General features: G+C 39.9%; 1 protein-coding gene across 27 annotated transcripts in view; it reads right to left on the bottom strand.

The window, feature by feature from the left end:
* OBSCN (obscurin, cytoskeletal calmodulin and titin-interacting RhoGEF) overlaps positions 1 to 17,241 on the bottom strand; it is a 188,970-nt gene that overhangs the window by 28,187 nt on the left and 143,542 nt on the right. For 25 of the 27 annotated variants that reach the window (XM_068673255.1, XM_068673234.1, XM_068673235.1 and 22 more), the window contains one exon: positions 16,732 to 16,837. In XM_068673255.1, the coding sequence (XP_068529356.1) occupies positions 16,732 to 16,837 (106 nt within the window). Of the gene's footprint in view, positions 1 to 2,309; positions 6,660 to 10,427; positions 10,471 to 16,731; positions 16,838 to 17,241 lie in introns of those variants that run through there. The other 2 variants (XM_068673261.1, XM_068673262.1) reach the window with 1 other exon arrangement.

Genomic DNA, 17,241 nt, shown 5'->3' with positions numbered 1-17,241 from the left:
ATGCAGGAACGCTTATTCCAGCAGGAGGGAAGGTAGCTAAGACGCAGGACAAGGAGACTGGCACGACAAATTTTGGACAGATGCATCTCATGGGAGCAAGGACACCGCACCACACCGCATGTCCCTGGCCCCTCAGACAGAGGAAGGAGAGATTCATCTCCCCACACTGGGATTCATCTCGACCCCACACTAGCTGGCCTGGCAAAAATACTTTCATTGAGAGCAGTGAAATGAAGCCAGAGGTGACCTGCTCTGCTGATACTAAGACTATGTGCGAGGAGGATGAAATTGTACCAAGGAAGGGGAAGAAGGAACGGGCACGTACCATGCTCAGTTGCGCCTCTAAAGAAGGGAGATAAGCCTGAGAGGTTGGCAAAAAAGAGTTTGAAGCTACTGATTGAAGAATAACGTATTTGTCCTCCTTTGCAATATTTAGGTTTGCACTGGAAAGTGCCTGAAACTTAAATTTGCACTCAGCTGTGTAAGATACTATAAGGGCAAGGCCAGCTGGTGTGCACAGTAATGCACAACAGATGTGGATAGGGAAGCATTATACACGGGAAGACATACCTTCTACCACAAGAAACTACAGTCCTGAAGGAAGAAAGAAGACAAGAAGCTTTCCAAACAAAAATGGATTTTGAACACACATCTTTGCAGAACAGCCACCCGGGAGACAAATCCCACAGACTCCTCCCCAGCCAGCACTGGAAGAAGAAGCTAGGCAAGTTGGGATCACTGGATAATTCAGATCGGAGAGGACCTCAGGAGCTAATCGCATCCAATCTCCTGCCCAGCACTCCTTCCCCAAAACATGAGGCACAACAAAAGGACAGATATCTAGGGATACCCTTAAAGACCCATCAGAAATGACAAAACCCATGTCAGAGTAAGACTATTCATCATGTTTACAATGTGATTGCTCGCAAAGGAAGAGTGCAAATGTGAATGATGTTGCAGTCCACGACAAAATGAGCTAAAAAGCTCTACTTTAGACATCCTATTCTGGTTGCCCAAACCTTAATTATTTTAAAAATATTTCATAAAGGAAGTAAAAAAAATAAAATTTCCCATGGGTAAAAGAAAAATAAATCTGATTGTATTCTCGGAGCAGAAAAAGTAACTCCCAGCCATACCAGGAATTGGTTCCCAGTGGGCCAAGATGCAGGGAGAGCAATCAGGATCTTGCTGAAAGAAAAAAATAAAGTCAGTGCATACACATGGTTCTGACTTGATTCACGTCATTCACATACAGCAGGTCCTGCTGCACTTTAGGCAGCCGTTAGGTAGCAAATTCACATGACAGACCTTAAGGTAAAGTTGAAGGCTAGGTTTGGATCACCCCCTTTTAACACAAGTCACTTGAATTTATTTTATTTTTTTTTCCTACTGTCCTCCCCCCATAGTTATGGAATATTTCACTTCTGGGTCTGTTGATGGAAAAAACAAGTTTTGCTTACATGTCCCAGACTGCCCCATCAGCGGTCATCAGCACTGGGCTGGTGAAAGATCTTTAAATATTTCCCTAGAAAAATATTTTGATTCCCTGGAGTTCCTGTTATGATTGCTGCCAGCTGGTGCTGCCCTACCAGCTGGGCAGCTGCCAACAAGTGAGCCATTTGGAAAGGCATGAAACACCCTTGGTACCTCTCAAAGAGAAAATATATTTCAGTTTAACTACGACTTGTACTATTATGATCAAAGGTGGTATTAAGTTCAAACTAAGAGAACTGGTGAAGCAAGAGGTTGTCAGACATTTCAGGCCTAACAAGATAATGCAGGATTCAGCTCCCCTGTGTTGCTAGTACCGTTGCTTTCTTCCCTACTTAGTGATGTTACACACTGGGACTCAAGCTGTTGACCTGAGGAGTTTGAATATTAGCTAAGGTACATCAAAAAAACATTGAGGCGATGACACTCCTCCAATGGACAATGTGTTTGCCAGTCCTAAAATCTTGACCACGAACCTTTCCACCTCACATCTCCTTCACCCAATAGCCAGGAACACAAGACCCACGGGTATTTTGAAGCTCCAAATCACCCTCAGAGAAGAATCCAGGTAGACAAGCACTGTTCAAAATTATTGAGCAAATTATTGAATGATCCTAAAGCTGAAGAGGAAGTATCCCTCAAAACAGGTTCTTTCATTTCCACACTTCTGAAACTGTTTGTAAAAAATTGCAGCTAGAGCCAAACTGCATTAATAACATCCTTGGGCTGCAGCTCAGCTCCTGCTGGTCGATGGGAGAAGTGGATGAGCTGACAGAGAATGGAGTGCAGTGAACAGAGAAGAACACAAAACCAGCAAGTTTAGTGACAGCCGATGCAAGACATTTATTGATATAAACTCAGCATCTAACAGCATATCTCGCATTTGATTTGCTTTGTTGTTTTTTGTTTGTTTTGTATCTCAAGCAAACTGAAGTTTCCACTTTATTAATACCTGCAGGAATTATGGTAAAACATTGTATTAAAATTTTAATACAGCTGTGTTTTCATCTACAAGAAATAAACCCCCACACGTCTCATTAGTTATCTACAAAGTTTAATCACTTACAAGCATAACTTTTAACCTCTAGGAAAATATTTTGAAAGAACATGTGATGGACTTCTCATAAACCTTTCATTTTTTGAACAGAGTTCTACATAAAGATTTTAAACATTCTTTTCAATTGATTTTCTTTTGCTTAGATTTCAAAAGAAAGTGTAAACAGATGTTAATTATTTTGGGCTAATTAGTATTTTTCCTATGACCATCTGAACTGCAGCTTTCTAGCTTCTTAAAAAAATACCTGAGCATCAAGCACATCGGGAGGAATATCCACATTCCTTTAACCATCTTTACTATCTTTTGGATGAATATTTTGTTTTTAATGACTAATATAGAGCAAATTCCTTTGTTAGCAGTATCTACGTAAATCCAAATGAAATTCACTTCCTCCCATGGAATTGTTCTGTATGGATACTTGAATAACTGAGAATAGAATCAGGTCTGATACAAAAGAAATACTTTTCATTTCAAAAGTATTTCCATGTTGTATGTCTGCTACTTTCCAATGTACAGTGCAATATATGAAAGAAGCACTAATATATATCCATTGTATTGCTTAATTATAAAACAAACAGTATAAACCAAGGAGTTGTTATCAAAAACAGAAGAGTAACATAAAAGAGGCAAATGTCATTTCTTTCACCATATGCAATCACTGAAAAAGCATCTATATCTGGAGGGTGGTTCACGTGGTATTATACATAATATCCTGTCTGGATATTGAAATGAAAAAGGCTGTGAAATGCATTCATTTCAGTCACCACATGATCAAGGTGCACCCACTGAAGAAAAAAAATGGCATTCTTTTCTACAAGCACCTTTTGTAAATTCAGTCCCTGTTAGCAGGAATATTGCCAGGAGGACTCCAGAACAACTTTCACAATATTACCTAGCTGGGAAACACTGAGACAGAACATCACACACCAACATTTCCAAGGCAAAAACTCACTCAATCCTCTCTCTTCATGCTAGTTAGAAATTCAGCTGCATCTGAGCATTTCTGGTTTCCCTGTACCATCTAAATGAAAACATTTTCTACTATGACACGGCCACATAACTCAGCAGGGACAAGGTGTTGGGACTTTTCACCCCATACCTCTGTCAGATGGAGAGGGCCAGTGCTTGGTCCTACTGAGATCAATGACAAATTCCAGTTGACTTCAACTGGGACCAGTATTTGGGCCTATGAGCTCATTTCTTCCCAGGGCTGAGCAACTTGTTGAAGGTTTGTGCAAATTTCACTTTTGGTGAAGCCAACAGGAACGAATGAGCCATGCCCGGTGCATCTCAGCCTTCTCCCCTCAATCAGCTCTCCTGCTGCAAAGCTCCGGAGAAACTCAACAGAAGGCAGTAAGGGTGACGTCTACAGTGCAGTTCAACATACGTGGTTACAGTAACGTGATGCAATTGTACCTGGCAGTGCTTCCAAGCAGCCCAAAATATTATCAACAGGTGTATTCTTCAGCCAGACATTTATGGTAAAGATCTGTTGCTTTGTTTTGTTTTTAACTGTGTTTGTGCTCCTGCTGCTCAGTGGCGAATTCCTTTTAGCATGTTAGGAGACGTTACCCATCAGTCTGCTAACAGCAGTGGTTCACCACTGGCATGGACAGGAGACCAAATATACCAGATTATTCTACCAGTAATATTTATTGACCACATTTGTGGTTCTTTGTATGTATTAGCATTTGATTACAGATGCAGAAGTCATTTTGTGAAGCCCATTAATCTTTTGCTGAGCATTAAGTAAATCTGTGTTTTAAAAGGTATGGTTCATAAATCCACTACGCTAGAATGCAGAGAAAATGAAACCTACATCTTTACACCACTAGGAAGTGGACTTGAACATAGCTGTCATTTAAAATATGGTATTTTTTCTTTTATTTTTATTTATTTTTTTAAACTTAATGCAGAAGAAAGCAATGAAATCCTTGACCTCCTCAAGTCAGCGGGACTTTGACCACTGACTTCAGTCAAGTTAGAATTTCAACTGAAAGGTCTGAGCAGCCCTTTGCATTCCTAGTAAATGCAATATTGCCTAGTTATTTCATTCTGTGGCAGAAGTTCATAATAATTTACTCAGACTGTGCATGTTGAAAGGTTTATTAAGAATTTTTTTTGGCAGAGCTAATTGGTGTCAAAGCAGTGCGAAACTTCATGACCTTCAGGTGCACACCATGACAGGAGATTGCTTTAGCTGGAAACAGTCTTCCTACTCTGGCTGCTGAAGGATGCTGAAAAGCTTGGGTACTTTCACCTTCTTGCCACACTATAATTTACAAGTTGGCACTTGAAATCATTTTTATGTTCACGAACAAAACAGCAATTATTTATACTTGTGTCACAGGTAGGAGAATCAGGCTTTTCTTAAAATATCACCACAGTCCACTCTGGAATGATATATGTTCACCTCGATCAAAGCATTTAAAATTACCAAACTGACATACATGTTCCCTTTAAGACTGGAAAAACTCATATTTAAATACATTTTTTCAAAGGTATTCCCTCATACACATTACCTTGTAAATCATTGCCACCAATTCTCCTCACCTACAACAATTTTGATTTTTTTTTTTTCTGCTTTTCTTTTGTGTTAAAAATTATGCTTGTATCTACTCAGCTTTGGGAGAGGTCTTCTGTGCTGATGTGCAGCGTCACAGGCTCACCAACAGTCCCATAGCTGAGGGTTCTTGTGGAAACTTCAGTTTTAAAGCTTGACTGTCCGTTGTCTGCCGAGAGCTGGACTTCAGTGCAGAAAGATGGTTTCACCGTAAAGGAGGGAGCAGAAGAAGCAGCTGCTGTGGCCGCGTGCACTCCAGGCGTCACCGCCATGCAGGTATCACTCACGTGGAAAGAGATGTTTGAGGGGCCTACAGACTGCACACCAGTTACTCGAGATGCCGACACGAACACGCCCCCAGGAACGTGCTCCTCAAACTTGCTGAAAAATCTTTGCCTGGGCTTGGAAACCACGGGTCTCCCCAGGTTCAGCAGCACCGGCTTTCCAATCGTTGGCTCGTTAATCTCTGTCTGGAGCACGGAGATCTCGCACGGTTTGTCTGCTGTCTGGTTCTGATCATCACACCCGTAGGTCTCGCCTTCTTCAGGAACGTAGTCTTCAAGATCCTCCAAAGTTAATACTTTGCCATTGTGGGTTAAGATTTTGCGGTCCCGGGTGCTAATGTCTTCTGTCTGCAGTTCTTCTGGTTCATCAACTATGACGACATTATCCTCTTCTGCAACGACATCTGGCACTACTTCAGGTATCCCCTCTTCAACAGGCCAAGATGTGTCTAATTCATCCTCCTCTTCTTTAACCTCGGGGCTTACTGGTGAGAACAGAAGTTGGTGTTCGTCTGCAGCACCTGTCTCAAAGCTGAAGACCAAGGGCTCTCCCCCGCAGGCAAGCAGTGGGGAATCGACACCTGATCCACTGTGGGCACTCGCTTCCTGTGGGCTGCTCTTTCCTTCAGTTCCATAATCAATAAATGAATTATTGCCTAGTTGTTCAGACCCACACGGGGAACTTCTGTCCTCGCTGCTGCCTTGAGGTCCTTCCTGATCTGTTGTATACACCAGGGGCTGGATATCAACTTCCGAGAGACTGTCTTTAGGCAAAGAAGATTTTGACTGTTCCACCAGTTTATTGTTGGAATTGTTTGTGTTTGGATCGTCATCTGGGGAATGCCTAGGCCTTGAGGTGGGAAAAGTGAATGTTAACACCCCTGAGTCATCTTTTTCTTGTTTTGCTGGGGAAGATCCTCTTTTCCTTGCAGGTTTTGGTGATTTTTTCACTTTGAATTCAATTATTTCTTCTACTTCAACCCATTTGCGCTTTTGCTCTTCCGTTTTGGTGTCTGTGATTTCTCTTGCTGCTGCTCCTTGCCTGTTCTCGGGCTCTGTGACATAAAGCATGGGGACAGCAGACTTCGATGTTGCCTCTTGCTCATGTCTGTGGACAGGCTGCCTGATCTTTGAAACGTAAACTGGCTCTGGAGTTGGCTCCGCTCTCGGGGAGCGGGAAGGTGAATGACCTGAAGAAGAACGGGCAGGAGAAACCCTTCCCCTTTGCCTTGGGCTCTTCACCACAGTGGTTATCGTTTCCTCTCTGATGAGGGAAAGGGTTGAGATGGAGTTGGCAAGAAGATGAGACTTTTTGGGGAGCCACACTCCATCCGCACATGCCGTAGTGGATCAAGGCGCTACAGTGGGGTTAGTTTTATGAGCACTCCAGCTTTTGGTGAAGCGTGTCATTTCGGAAGGGGTACACACACAACACACACACCCACATGCCCATCTCCACTTACTTTCTGAATCAGTCAGAACCTCAGTGCCATTTCCCCGAGGTGGATCCTACCTCCATTAGCCTCCTTGAGTGCATAAATACAACGAGTACCTCCGGCTGAGAAATCATCTTCTGGATGCTGCTGTATCTCACATGTTGTGTTGACCACCTACTATGCTACTTTGGACCCACATAGCAGTTTCACCCAAAGATTTTAAACACTCGTGGTGTTCACCCTTTTTCTAAGTGTCCTTGGCTAAAATCTGGGCTTCAAACTCAATGGCAAAATGTTCTTTTTTACAGTAGGGTCAGTAGTTTCCTCTTTTTTAATAAGTCTATCATATCTTTATGTTGTTGATCATTTTGAGACCACAGGTCTACCTTTCCACAGACAGAACAGTTACATTAGGAGGGCATTTGGAAGCCAAGAAAAGGAAGTTAAAACATTTCCTGCAGAAGTCATCTTTGTCAAACTATACTCATTTTTACTCTTCATAATACTGTCATTGCAGCCACAGCCTGATCCTACTGTCAGAGATTGCCATAGGAATACCAGATCAATCTGGGATGCATGATTGCTATTTCTCAGAGGAATTCTGCTATTCTTTATATTTTCTGAGGCATCCACAGCAGTTGGGATTTCTCAGTATCTCTGCAGAGATACACACTGCTTGTGTCAAAACAATCCTCTGCTCCCATCCTGGAGCAAACTGACTTTAAATGAGCTACAGATGAAATTGGATCAATAACTAAAAGCTGGGGACAGGAACACCCAAGCTCAGTCTTTAATGTTCATAATTCATATCTTTAACATGCAGTTACTCCTCCTGCAGATTTTTTCAGTGCCATTTTTCACATGGAAAAATGTGATAGCAAAGACAGCGCTTGCTTTGCAAGTGCAAGGAAGCTGATGCTCTTCAGCAGAGGTAGCTGATTCAGTAGAGCCAAGAGGCAAAACTGATTTTGTTTTTGTACTGAGATTCTCTTCCTGCCTCCAAGCAACAGAGACTGGAATAAAAAAATGGAGGTAACTGAAGGATAAAGACAATCACCTGAGGCAGGAAGGAGTGATTATGAATCAATACAATAGCTTATTTTATTCTTCTGTTTCTCTCTGTTCCCTCCCCAGCCTCAGCAGCTACTCTGACATGCTGCCTGGAAGGGCTGAAACCAATAGTTCTGCTCTCCAGACCTCCGTCTCTTCAGTCAGGGCTGAGACAGGTGAAAGGAGCCCCTGTGAAAGCAGAGCCTATTTGTCCTGCTGCAATTCCCTAACCAGCTTGGACATCTTGTAGGCTTTCTCATCTACCAATTTGATCTTTGGAGACTGGACTTGGTTTGGTAGTGCCTTCTCCTAATGAGATCAGATTTTTTTTTTCCATGATTTTTCTGAGGAAAGGTCAAGTAAAGGTCAAGTAAAGGTCAAGATTGGATATTTCTTTTCTCCCTGAGTTGCCTTCTCTTCTATTGCTTACCTCCTATTGCTTTACTCTTTCCCAAAAGTTATCAGAATTTTTCTGTACCTCTCGTTGGGCTTGTTTGCTGACACTGCAATGCAGAGCCTTCATAATGATCATGGCACCTTTCTGAATTATGCAAAATTAAGTCCCTTCTGATACAGATGAGAACGAATCCTTTTTATGGTTGCATTAGACTTTGCTCTACATTGCAAAGTTAAAATGCTTTTTTGGCTCTGGGATTTACACATACATATATTGTTCAACCTTGTCCCCAAATTACCTGTTAATTTTTTTCCTGGTGGTAGTTTCAAAGCTGCTGCTGTTGCTCTGCTCACTACCTTGTAAAAGATGCAATGTGTCCTTAACAGAGCTGTTCCAAACTTCACTCCATCACTATCCTACTGATATACTGCTGAGTTGAGGGCTTCCCTAATGGGTTTGTGACCCCATCCATTAGCAAAAAGTGGGGGATTTCCATTGGTCTGAGATTCCGCTCATAAAGATACCAACCTCCTTTGGAGCTGCAGCCCTTAATTTAGGAATCACTTCTCGAGTTGCCCAATGCAATAGCCCATGGAGCAGTTAAAAATTTACGAACCAGCTGAACTGATGGTATTTTGCATTAGTTTGTCTTTATTTAATCATCCAATATTAATGTTGCTTCTTGTGATCTGAAATCATGAAGAGGACTGTAAGCTTAGTGAGGAGAGATGTGAAATAAAAGCATTTTTTTTTCAGCTGATTTACGAGCACAGATATGTAGAAAGATGAGCTTTACTAAGCCTTAGACATGACCTGTCTGTGGGTGATTGCTTCCTGCTCATGACTTTCTTGGGATGTTTCTGAATGTGATATCAAAAAGCATTTCTCTTTTTTGTTACCCTATAGATAGCTAAACCCTGGCTCTTGAGATGGCATAGGCACCTTCATTTTCTGGCCATTGCAAGGTTAAAAAAAATAAAATAAAAAATCAAATGACTCAAGGTGTTAGCTGAACGATGTATTCAAGGAAGAGGGCAAAGTCAGACTTCCTTCCTTCCTCTCCTTCCTGTGCTTTGCCAATTTCTCAGCCGTTCAGGTTAGAAGCTGCTAGGACCGGGAGGCATGGCTTCTTATAAACCACTAGCTCCAAAGTGGCTAAATGATGACAACTGATAGTCATCGCAGAAAATAATATAAGAAATAAAAAGCAAAACAATTGCTTAAGCATATTTTAGGTGTCATTTTGCACATCCTCCTCACCATCTAACAAAATTGTTTAAAAAAAAAAGGCATCATGTCCAAGAATCACAAAGCATGTCCAAGTTGATGATTGGTTTTAGCAAAATTATGACTCCGATGGAAATGCATTTCCCCAAAATATACATTCCATAGTCACCTATGGCCACTAAGATATGGCTTAAATTTTTTGAAGGTGCTCTGAAAGCCTAATGTAGGACAATGTAGTCCCTCCAGGACATGAGACAATTTAATTTATGTACTTGCTTATGACACTTATAAACAAGAAGATACTTTAAGATTTTAATGGCTGATGAGCTACTGGTCCACACATAATTGAGAAAGTACTGTTTTTTGCTGCAACTAATCTTTATATATTTCAGGATAAATCAGGATCAAAGTAACCAAGAAGCCCAAGGAAAAAAAAATCATATCAGAAATAGAGCCAGAGAGGGTAAAAATGTGCAGCTTCTTTCTGCTTTATCATGAAAGGCCTTCCTGGAGAATTAAAACAGGAAGGCAAAAGAAAGCATTGTAAGCTGTGTTTGTTATGTTTGTACATCTTTTGAGTAGCCAACGCCTTTTTTTTTTCAACATTGTGAGTCAGATTCTACACCCTTGAGCCCTTGTGCAACTCCTGCAGTAGTCAGTGAAATTTCTTCTCATATAGAGTCCTAAAATTTAGCCCATGCTGTGTCTATCTGCAACTTTATTTATTTATTTATTTATTTTGAAGGGGATAGTAAGATTTTTCAGGTTGTCACTTTACATAACACAAAATACCATGAGATCTGGTGGAATAGGAATGAACACACTTGCATGGCCAATAAACACAAGCTTGTTATTGGATCATGCATAGGCAGCAAGGCAAATCACAAATGTTACCAGAAAAAAAAAAAAAGTCAGCACTTACATGATGATGGTTTTCTTGGGCACTTTAGTCTCTTGTTCAGTGACTACAAAGAAAACAGTATGAACAGCATGGGGTTAAAGAAAGGCAAAAGCTGAAATGATTAAATTAACTTTCCTCAGTTATTCAAAATAAACTGGAGTGAAAAAAACACCTGTACCATCCCATCCATGCTTTCTGTGGTTATTTCCAGCATCGCTTTTAATGATTATGACCAAGAATAAGAATTCAGAGTGCCCTCTGAACAGAGTAATTTAGGTTTGCAATTAACTATTTTGTTGAAAACAATATCACAAAAAATGTTTCTTGCTTTTGTGAGATCCTGGCATTTTTGTTTGGAAGGGCAAATATAGAAAACAAGGTTCTTGTTCTTTTTTCCCCCCCTTCTTTTTCCTTCCCCTATAATAAGTTAGTGATAGTGTAAGAAACCTGAAACCTGGAAATGTCTTGATATGAAAAACCCTGGAGAGCTGAAATTCTTCAAACTGTGATTTCACTTACTAGAAGAAAAGTTTCCCCAAAACACTAAACAATTTCCCCTGTGGACTAGATTCAAAATCCAAGCTGATAAAAATGAAAACTAAAATCATTATCATCAGAACAGAAAATTGGAGTAAAATTCTCAAGGAAGTCCAGAGGGAGCCCTGTAGTACACTTATGTCTACTTCTTCATTTTTTATGTTTTTACTTAATTTGCAGATTTTCATGACCCTTGTCCCATACTGAACTAGAATTTCTTGATAACATTTGAAGAGCTAATAGAGATTTTCATCAGGTTCCCAACTTATCTGTCTGAATAAAATTAAGACACTGAACCAGACTGTTGTGAACATATTCTGAGCTACTGAACTTACATGAGATTGAGAAAAAAAGAAGAGCAAGCCCCATCTTTTCTTTAATGAGTTAGTAAAACTAACTAACTAACTAGTTAGTTAGTTTCTAAAAAAAAATTAATTTAATGTTAAAGTAATTTTTTCAGCAATTGGTTTACAATCTTCCAGCCAGCCTATAATAAATAAGCTCTGGTCTGAACAATTGAAAGTGAACTGCAACTCAGAAAAAATATCTATAAAATCACAAACAGTTCTTGCCCAGGGAGCTTGTAGAGTGTGTTGTCATATATCTTATGATTCATGCTGATATTTTTAATAGTGGCCAAAAACTGCATTGCCAGAATATTAAAAATATATTTACAATATTAGATGGAAAAGTTGAACCTAATTTTACTTCCACTTTCAAGGCATTTCTTCTGCCGCTAGGTAAAACTGCAAATCCCATGATAATTAAAGAGAATTTTGTGCAAATATTGATGGTAATATCTGACCTAGAGTTTTATGCTTTGTTTGCAGAGCCCTGTCTCATTTATGCATGTATAAATTTGGAATAATTTCCAACAGAGTCAGGGAAGTTACTACAGAATTAGATGGGTTTAAAAATAATCCATTTGGAAAAAAGAGTTTACAGCCTATCTGCTATGTGAATGTGAATAGAATATAACTTCTTTACCTACCTATTTAACAATTTTCAAGTACTTTAAAACATCCTTTTTTCAATTATGAAATACGTCAGTCAGTGATGGAAGATGAATTGAGAGCTCAAACAACTTACTGTGCCCAGGCTGGAAATTTCCAATGAATATGTAAATCCTTAAACTGATATTGTGGAATTTTTACGTAACGCAACTTTTAGAAAAAGTCATCAAATAATATCATGAGATGAATCCATAAGCAACAAGAGAATCAGTTCTGATGTAAACAGGAAATGAATTAATTTGATTGCACACCTAAACACAGGTGTTTAAGCAATTATTATAACAGCAACCCTATTTAGATAATAACTAAATATATAGTTAACAATGTCTGTAAGAAAAATTCCCTTGTAATGTTTATTTTATTACTGCGTGTTCTGGAAGTCCTCCCATATGACATTGCAATACTTCTATCTGCAGCAGGTGCTAAGGAATTCAGTATTTTGAGGTTCAGCAGGCCTGGGCATGAGGAAACTGTAAATGGCCTGTAGTAAATAGGTCCTGATGAGCTGCAGTTTAGTGCATAACAGATCTATTTTATACGTGCTATGTCCAAGGTGTGAAGGAGGTTTTAAGCAATTCTTTATGAAGGATAGAACCACATGAAAGTAGGATGAGAGAACTTGGGATTCTTTTTCCAAGAGGAAAATATTCTGCATCCATTTTAGCACCGGATTTATCATTTCAACTTGTTTGATAGCAGTTTAGGAAAACAGCTTTGCAAAGCAGGAGCCCCTGATAAGCAGGTTAAAAGCTGTAAGCATTAGGATCAGCCAGTGCTTCTACAGGACTAGAGTCCTCTTTGGTTAATACATTAAATCAGTGACTTATGATATGAAACATTTAGGCTAAGTCTGAACGAAAGTCAGCTTTTGCTGCTCTGAAATGGATGAAAGGAGGTTTCCAATGCAGCCTTCACTACCCACTTTAAGTTCTACTTTCTCCACTCACAGAAGCATAAACCTATTTTTTTTTCTGCTGGCATAAACCAGGGCAATGCTGCTCTGCATTCACCCCTCTTTTGCTACGTTTCAGAGATAAGCCCACAAGAGAATGCACAAAACTGACATGAACTGCTACAGCTAATCTCAAAATGAGCAATTCATGGACACAAAATAATTTCCTAAACTGTGTGAATGTAATGCAAAAGTTTTTCGCTTAATGTAAAGGGAAAAAATGTTTTAGTCCTGCAGCAACAGAGACTGCTGTAAATGCAGATTGTGCTCTCTTGCATTTTGCACTGAACACCCCATGGCTGGCACAAAAATGCGACTAACTGACAATGATAACAAATTTAAAATAACAAGATTAATATCTCAATCATCACCCCAACTGGGGAGCTTTAAAATGTTCAGGGGAACAAACTCATATGCCCTATTTCTTCAGGAAAAGGGTAACACTAAGAGATATAATGCTCTTCTGCATCTAAAGCAATCTCACGTTTGAGAACCTCAGAATACTCAGCTTTACCTCACAAGAGGAGTATTGCCAAAAGCCTAGTAAAAAGCAACTAAATAACTTGCCTACAGCTCTGCATGTGAACTACCACAAAGCTATGAAGAAATTTCTGTTACCTGTGCTAGATTTTGGGTATTTTTCTTAAAGGTTTTGCTTATCTCCATTTGAGTACCTGATCCCTTGCCCTACTGCTGACTGTCTCATTATACATCCTGGACCTGCTCACCCAGATGAAAAAAATGAACTCTTTCCAGAATCTGGGCTTTGTTTTTCTTGAAAAACAACAACAACAAAAAAATGAACAAGTTAGTGAACCTGGGATGAGTGGATTGCAGTAGTAAGGTGTTAAAAAGGGATGCCAGAGCACATCAGCCCATGTCAGGTCGGATCTGCTGTATGTAGGTTAAGCAGCAAGGCGGGTGGCCACAAAGCAGACAGTCAACTTGAAGTCAAAGAGACAGAACTTCCAATTACATGTTTTTAAAGTGTCTAAAACTCTCCCAATATCCACAGAAAGAGGATTTTTAAAGCAACTCTCCGTTGACTTCAGTGAAACAACCAGGTGTAACTGAAGGCAGAAGTCAGCCTTTCAGGCCTGAAGCCTAAATTGCAACTGTTTGCAAGGGGACCCTTAGTTCAGTGGGTTTCATCCTTCTTGAATTTGATCCTTCCAATGGATCTGCAAATTCCCATACCATGAATTTAAACCTAATAACAAGAAGTTTGTTTTTAAGACCCCCTAATGTGGGTCTGTGGACCATCACTGACTGCAGGTCAGGGCCCATAAACCACTGTACTAATGGTATCCCAACTTGTAACAGTAGGTTTGGCTCAGTATAATAAACAGTACAGAAAAGACAGGAGAATAACAACTAAAATAATTGTAATTAAAGGCTCTTGGGTGCCTCAGGAGGCTCTGGTAATAGACATTTCACAGAACCAACAAAAAATCAGGTAGAATGTAGACCCACCATGCAGGTGAGCTAGGAAACTGACGCAGTTATCTATTTTCTAATGTAATAATACCACACAGGAGTAATGTAGTCCTCTTGGTGAAGTTAGAAATAATCCCATTTTCACAAGTAGGAAGGATTGTAAGGATGGAAAGTGAAAGCCTTCATGAGATCCACCCGTCCTCCTGTTCTTTGCCAGATGAGCTTGATTTTTCAATAGGTAGATCAAAGATGGTTATTGATTCCCAGGAAAGCAATGAATTCCCTCCTCGTTCAAGTGCATTGTGCTAAATTCATCCCTGATACGATTCTGCTCAGAACAGTAATAATGCTCCATGGATGAGCCTGCTTTTTGCTCCAGCTGGCCTGGGGCAGCTCTCGCTGTTTCTCCATGGAGGTGACTCAGGGAACTATTTCCTTCCCTATTACCAAGTTCAGTCAATTGCACATCATGGACCAAAAACGATCTCATGATAATATTTCTGGAGCTTGCAGGCAAGCTCCAATTATGTTTCTTCATCCAAACCCATAAAATCTGTTTGTTTATGACTGTGGGAATGACACATTACATGACTAATTCAGGGCTGAACACACACATTTGTAACCCCATGAGCTGAACAATGCTTCACAACCCTTTTGAAGAGTTTTTACTTGTTTTACGACCCTTGTTTGTTTTTATATCTTCTGTCTTGGCACGATGGAACTTCATGAAGATATGCCACCCTAACAGTAATTTATTTCTGTTCCTCTACACGCTGCATATAAATTATTTTTCTCTCTTTATGCCTCAGCAAGGACAAAGCATTAAAGTACTTCAAGGTTTATGCTACTGAAACTATTCTAGTGTAACTATAGTAATACCATTTTCCCTGCAATGTTGTTGAATGATTTGATGGTACTCTGGTTAAGGACCATAAGGAAAGCAAGCATAAAACCCAAACAAGTGAGTACATAGATCTGGATACTACTCTTAATGGCCTAGTGTGGCTGAATCCTCATAGTGTAGCAATACATTATCAGCCCCTACAGAGGGCTGACCCCAAGGTCCATCCAGACCAGGCTCTTGTCTCAGACAGGACCAGAAGAAACCTGGGGAAAATTATAAGAAAATAGGAGAGTGGAGTACCATTTTCCCAAACTCTGGTCAGTTTGCTGCTTGGCGGTTCCCTGAGTCAGGTCTTTGCATTTGATGGCTCTCACTTGAATGTTGATAACACTTATCCCATGTCAAAAGCACATTGAACCCCTGTTATTATCATGAGTAAATGTGAAAACACTGACAATGAGAGAAGAAGGTTCTACAGCTGTTGGCAAACCTCTAGCTGTTGTTGGCTATGTCTCCTCTGACTGCATCTGAAACAGCTCTCCAACACCAATGCTTGCTGGCATGGGATGGCCTATGCCTATCCTAGTCCTTTCTCTCACCCTCCAAAACAGTAAACCATTTACTATGTACTATAAATTGTCCCTTGGCTGTATTATCTCCTGAATTGCTGCTGGGAGCTCTTCTAGAGAGGCAGCACTGGTTGGCCCATGCCCAGACAGCCAAGGACATGTATGAAAAAACAATTTTGGATGCTGGGGAATGTGCCATACTCAGATATAGCCACTGATATAAACTAATTCATGATAGGTTTACAATAAGCATGCCTGACATTCTGCTTGTGGGAATTCCTTTAGTACATAGGTAACTACAAGAAGTCACTTTCTAAATGTGTTAAGAAATAGATGCATTACTGGGTGGGTATAAGATCAGACCATATCACCCTACTTATACAGATTAAAGATACAGAGAAAAAAAAAAAAAGAAAAAAAAAAGTATAGCTTCTATGACTGTGTGATGTTTAATACCTGAACAGTCCTAGCTAACAAGAGAACTAAATTGTTCGTGACACACTGCTGTCAGTTTTGCTTTCTTAACCATTCCAGAAGCTTTCCAGTAGTATTTCAAGAAACAATCACAATATGTCTGCTGCTTTACTTACTGGCCCCTGTTTTTTCCTCAGTAATATATAACTCATGTTCTGCCAGGCTGACATATGTTTTCAACTACTGCAACAGGAATTTTCAAGTACTGCAACATTTTTCTTGTGCTAACAGTGGTGTGACATAACCTTCATTTACTCCTCCTTTCTCATATAATGCATTTATGAACATTATATGATAAAGTTGATTTGCCAGTTATGGAAATCAACAGATGGTGATGGGTATAGAGCTGAGCTGCAGTATACCCATGCACATCTTGATAGACATACACAGACGTACACCAATAATCAACATGGATAAGATTGCAAATATATTTGAACCTTGATAAGATTGCTTTGGAGTAATTCACTGGCATACTTACAGAGCTGGTCAAGGATCATACCTTCTATGGTAATGGCTTGGTCTCCTCTCCTCTCCTGAGTCAGGGCTGCAGCAGTGTGATGGTAAAGTTCTGCTCCGCTTTTTGCTGACCCTAATCTGTTCATCAGCTAAAGAGAATTATGCAGTACTGAATAAAATGCAGGATGTTTTTATAATATAAAATCTTTCTATGCTGTATTACAAATGCATCACAATTACATGACTACAGACAGAGATGAATACACGACCCCAGACCAAAGCCACAGTTTCAATGAACGCGTGCTGTTCAGTGAGTTCATTATAGTGTTTTACCACAAATGACTCACACAGACAAGTTACAGCAGAACAGCTAGCTTAGTTACTTGTCGTTTGATCTGTGACTTGGTCCTAATGTGACTTTATCAAGAGGCACAAATTTCTGTCATATGCCATTTAAGCGGTAGTTAAACAGTTGCTGATTTCTATTTATCATCCATTAATCCACTCAATCTTACTCAACAAAGTGAATACTGGATCTTGGGATCTTAGCTAA

The sequence above is a fragment of the Anas acuta genome, chromosome 2 (assembly GCF_963932015.1).
Source record: "Anas acuta chromosome 2, bAnaAcu1.1, whole genome shotgun sequence".
Classification (NCBI taxonomy): Eukaryota; Metazoa; Chordata; class Aves; order Anseriformes; family Anatidae; genus Anas; species Anas acuta.
The sequence above is the reverse complement of the archived record's forward strand: the minus strand, read 5'-3'. Positions and strand labels throughout refer to the sequence as shown.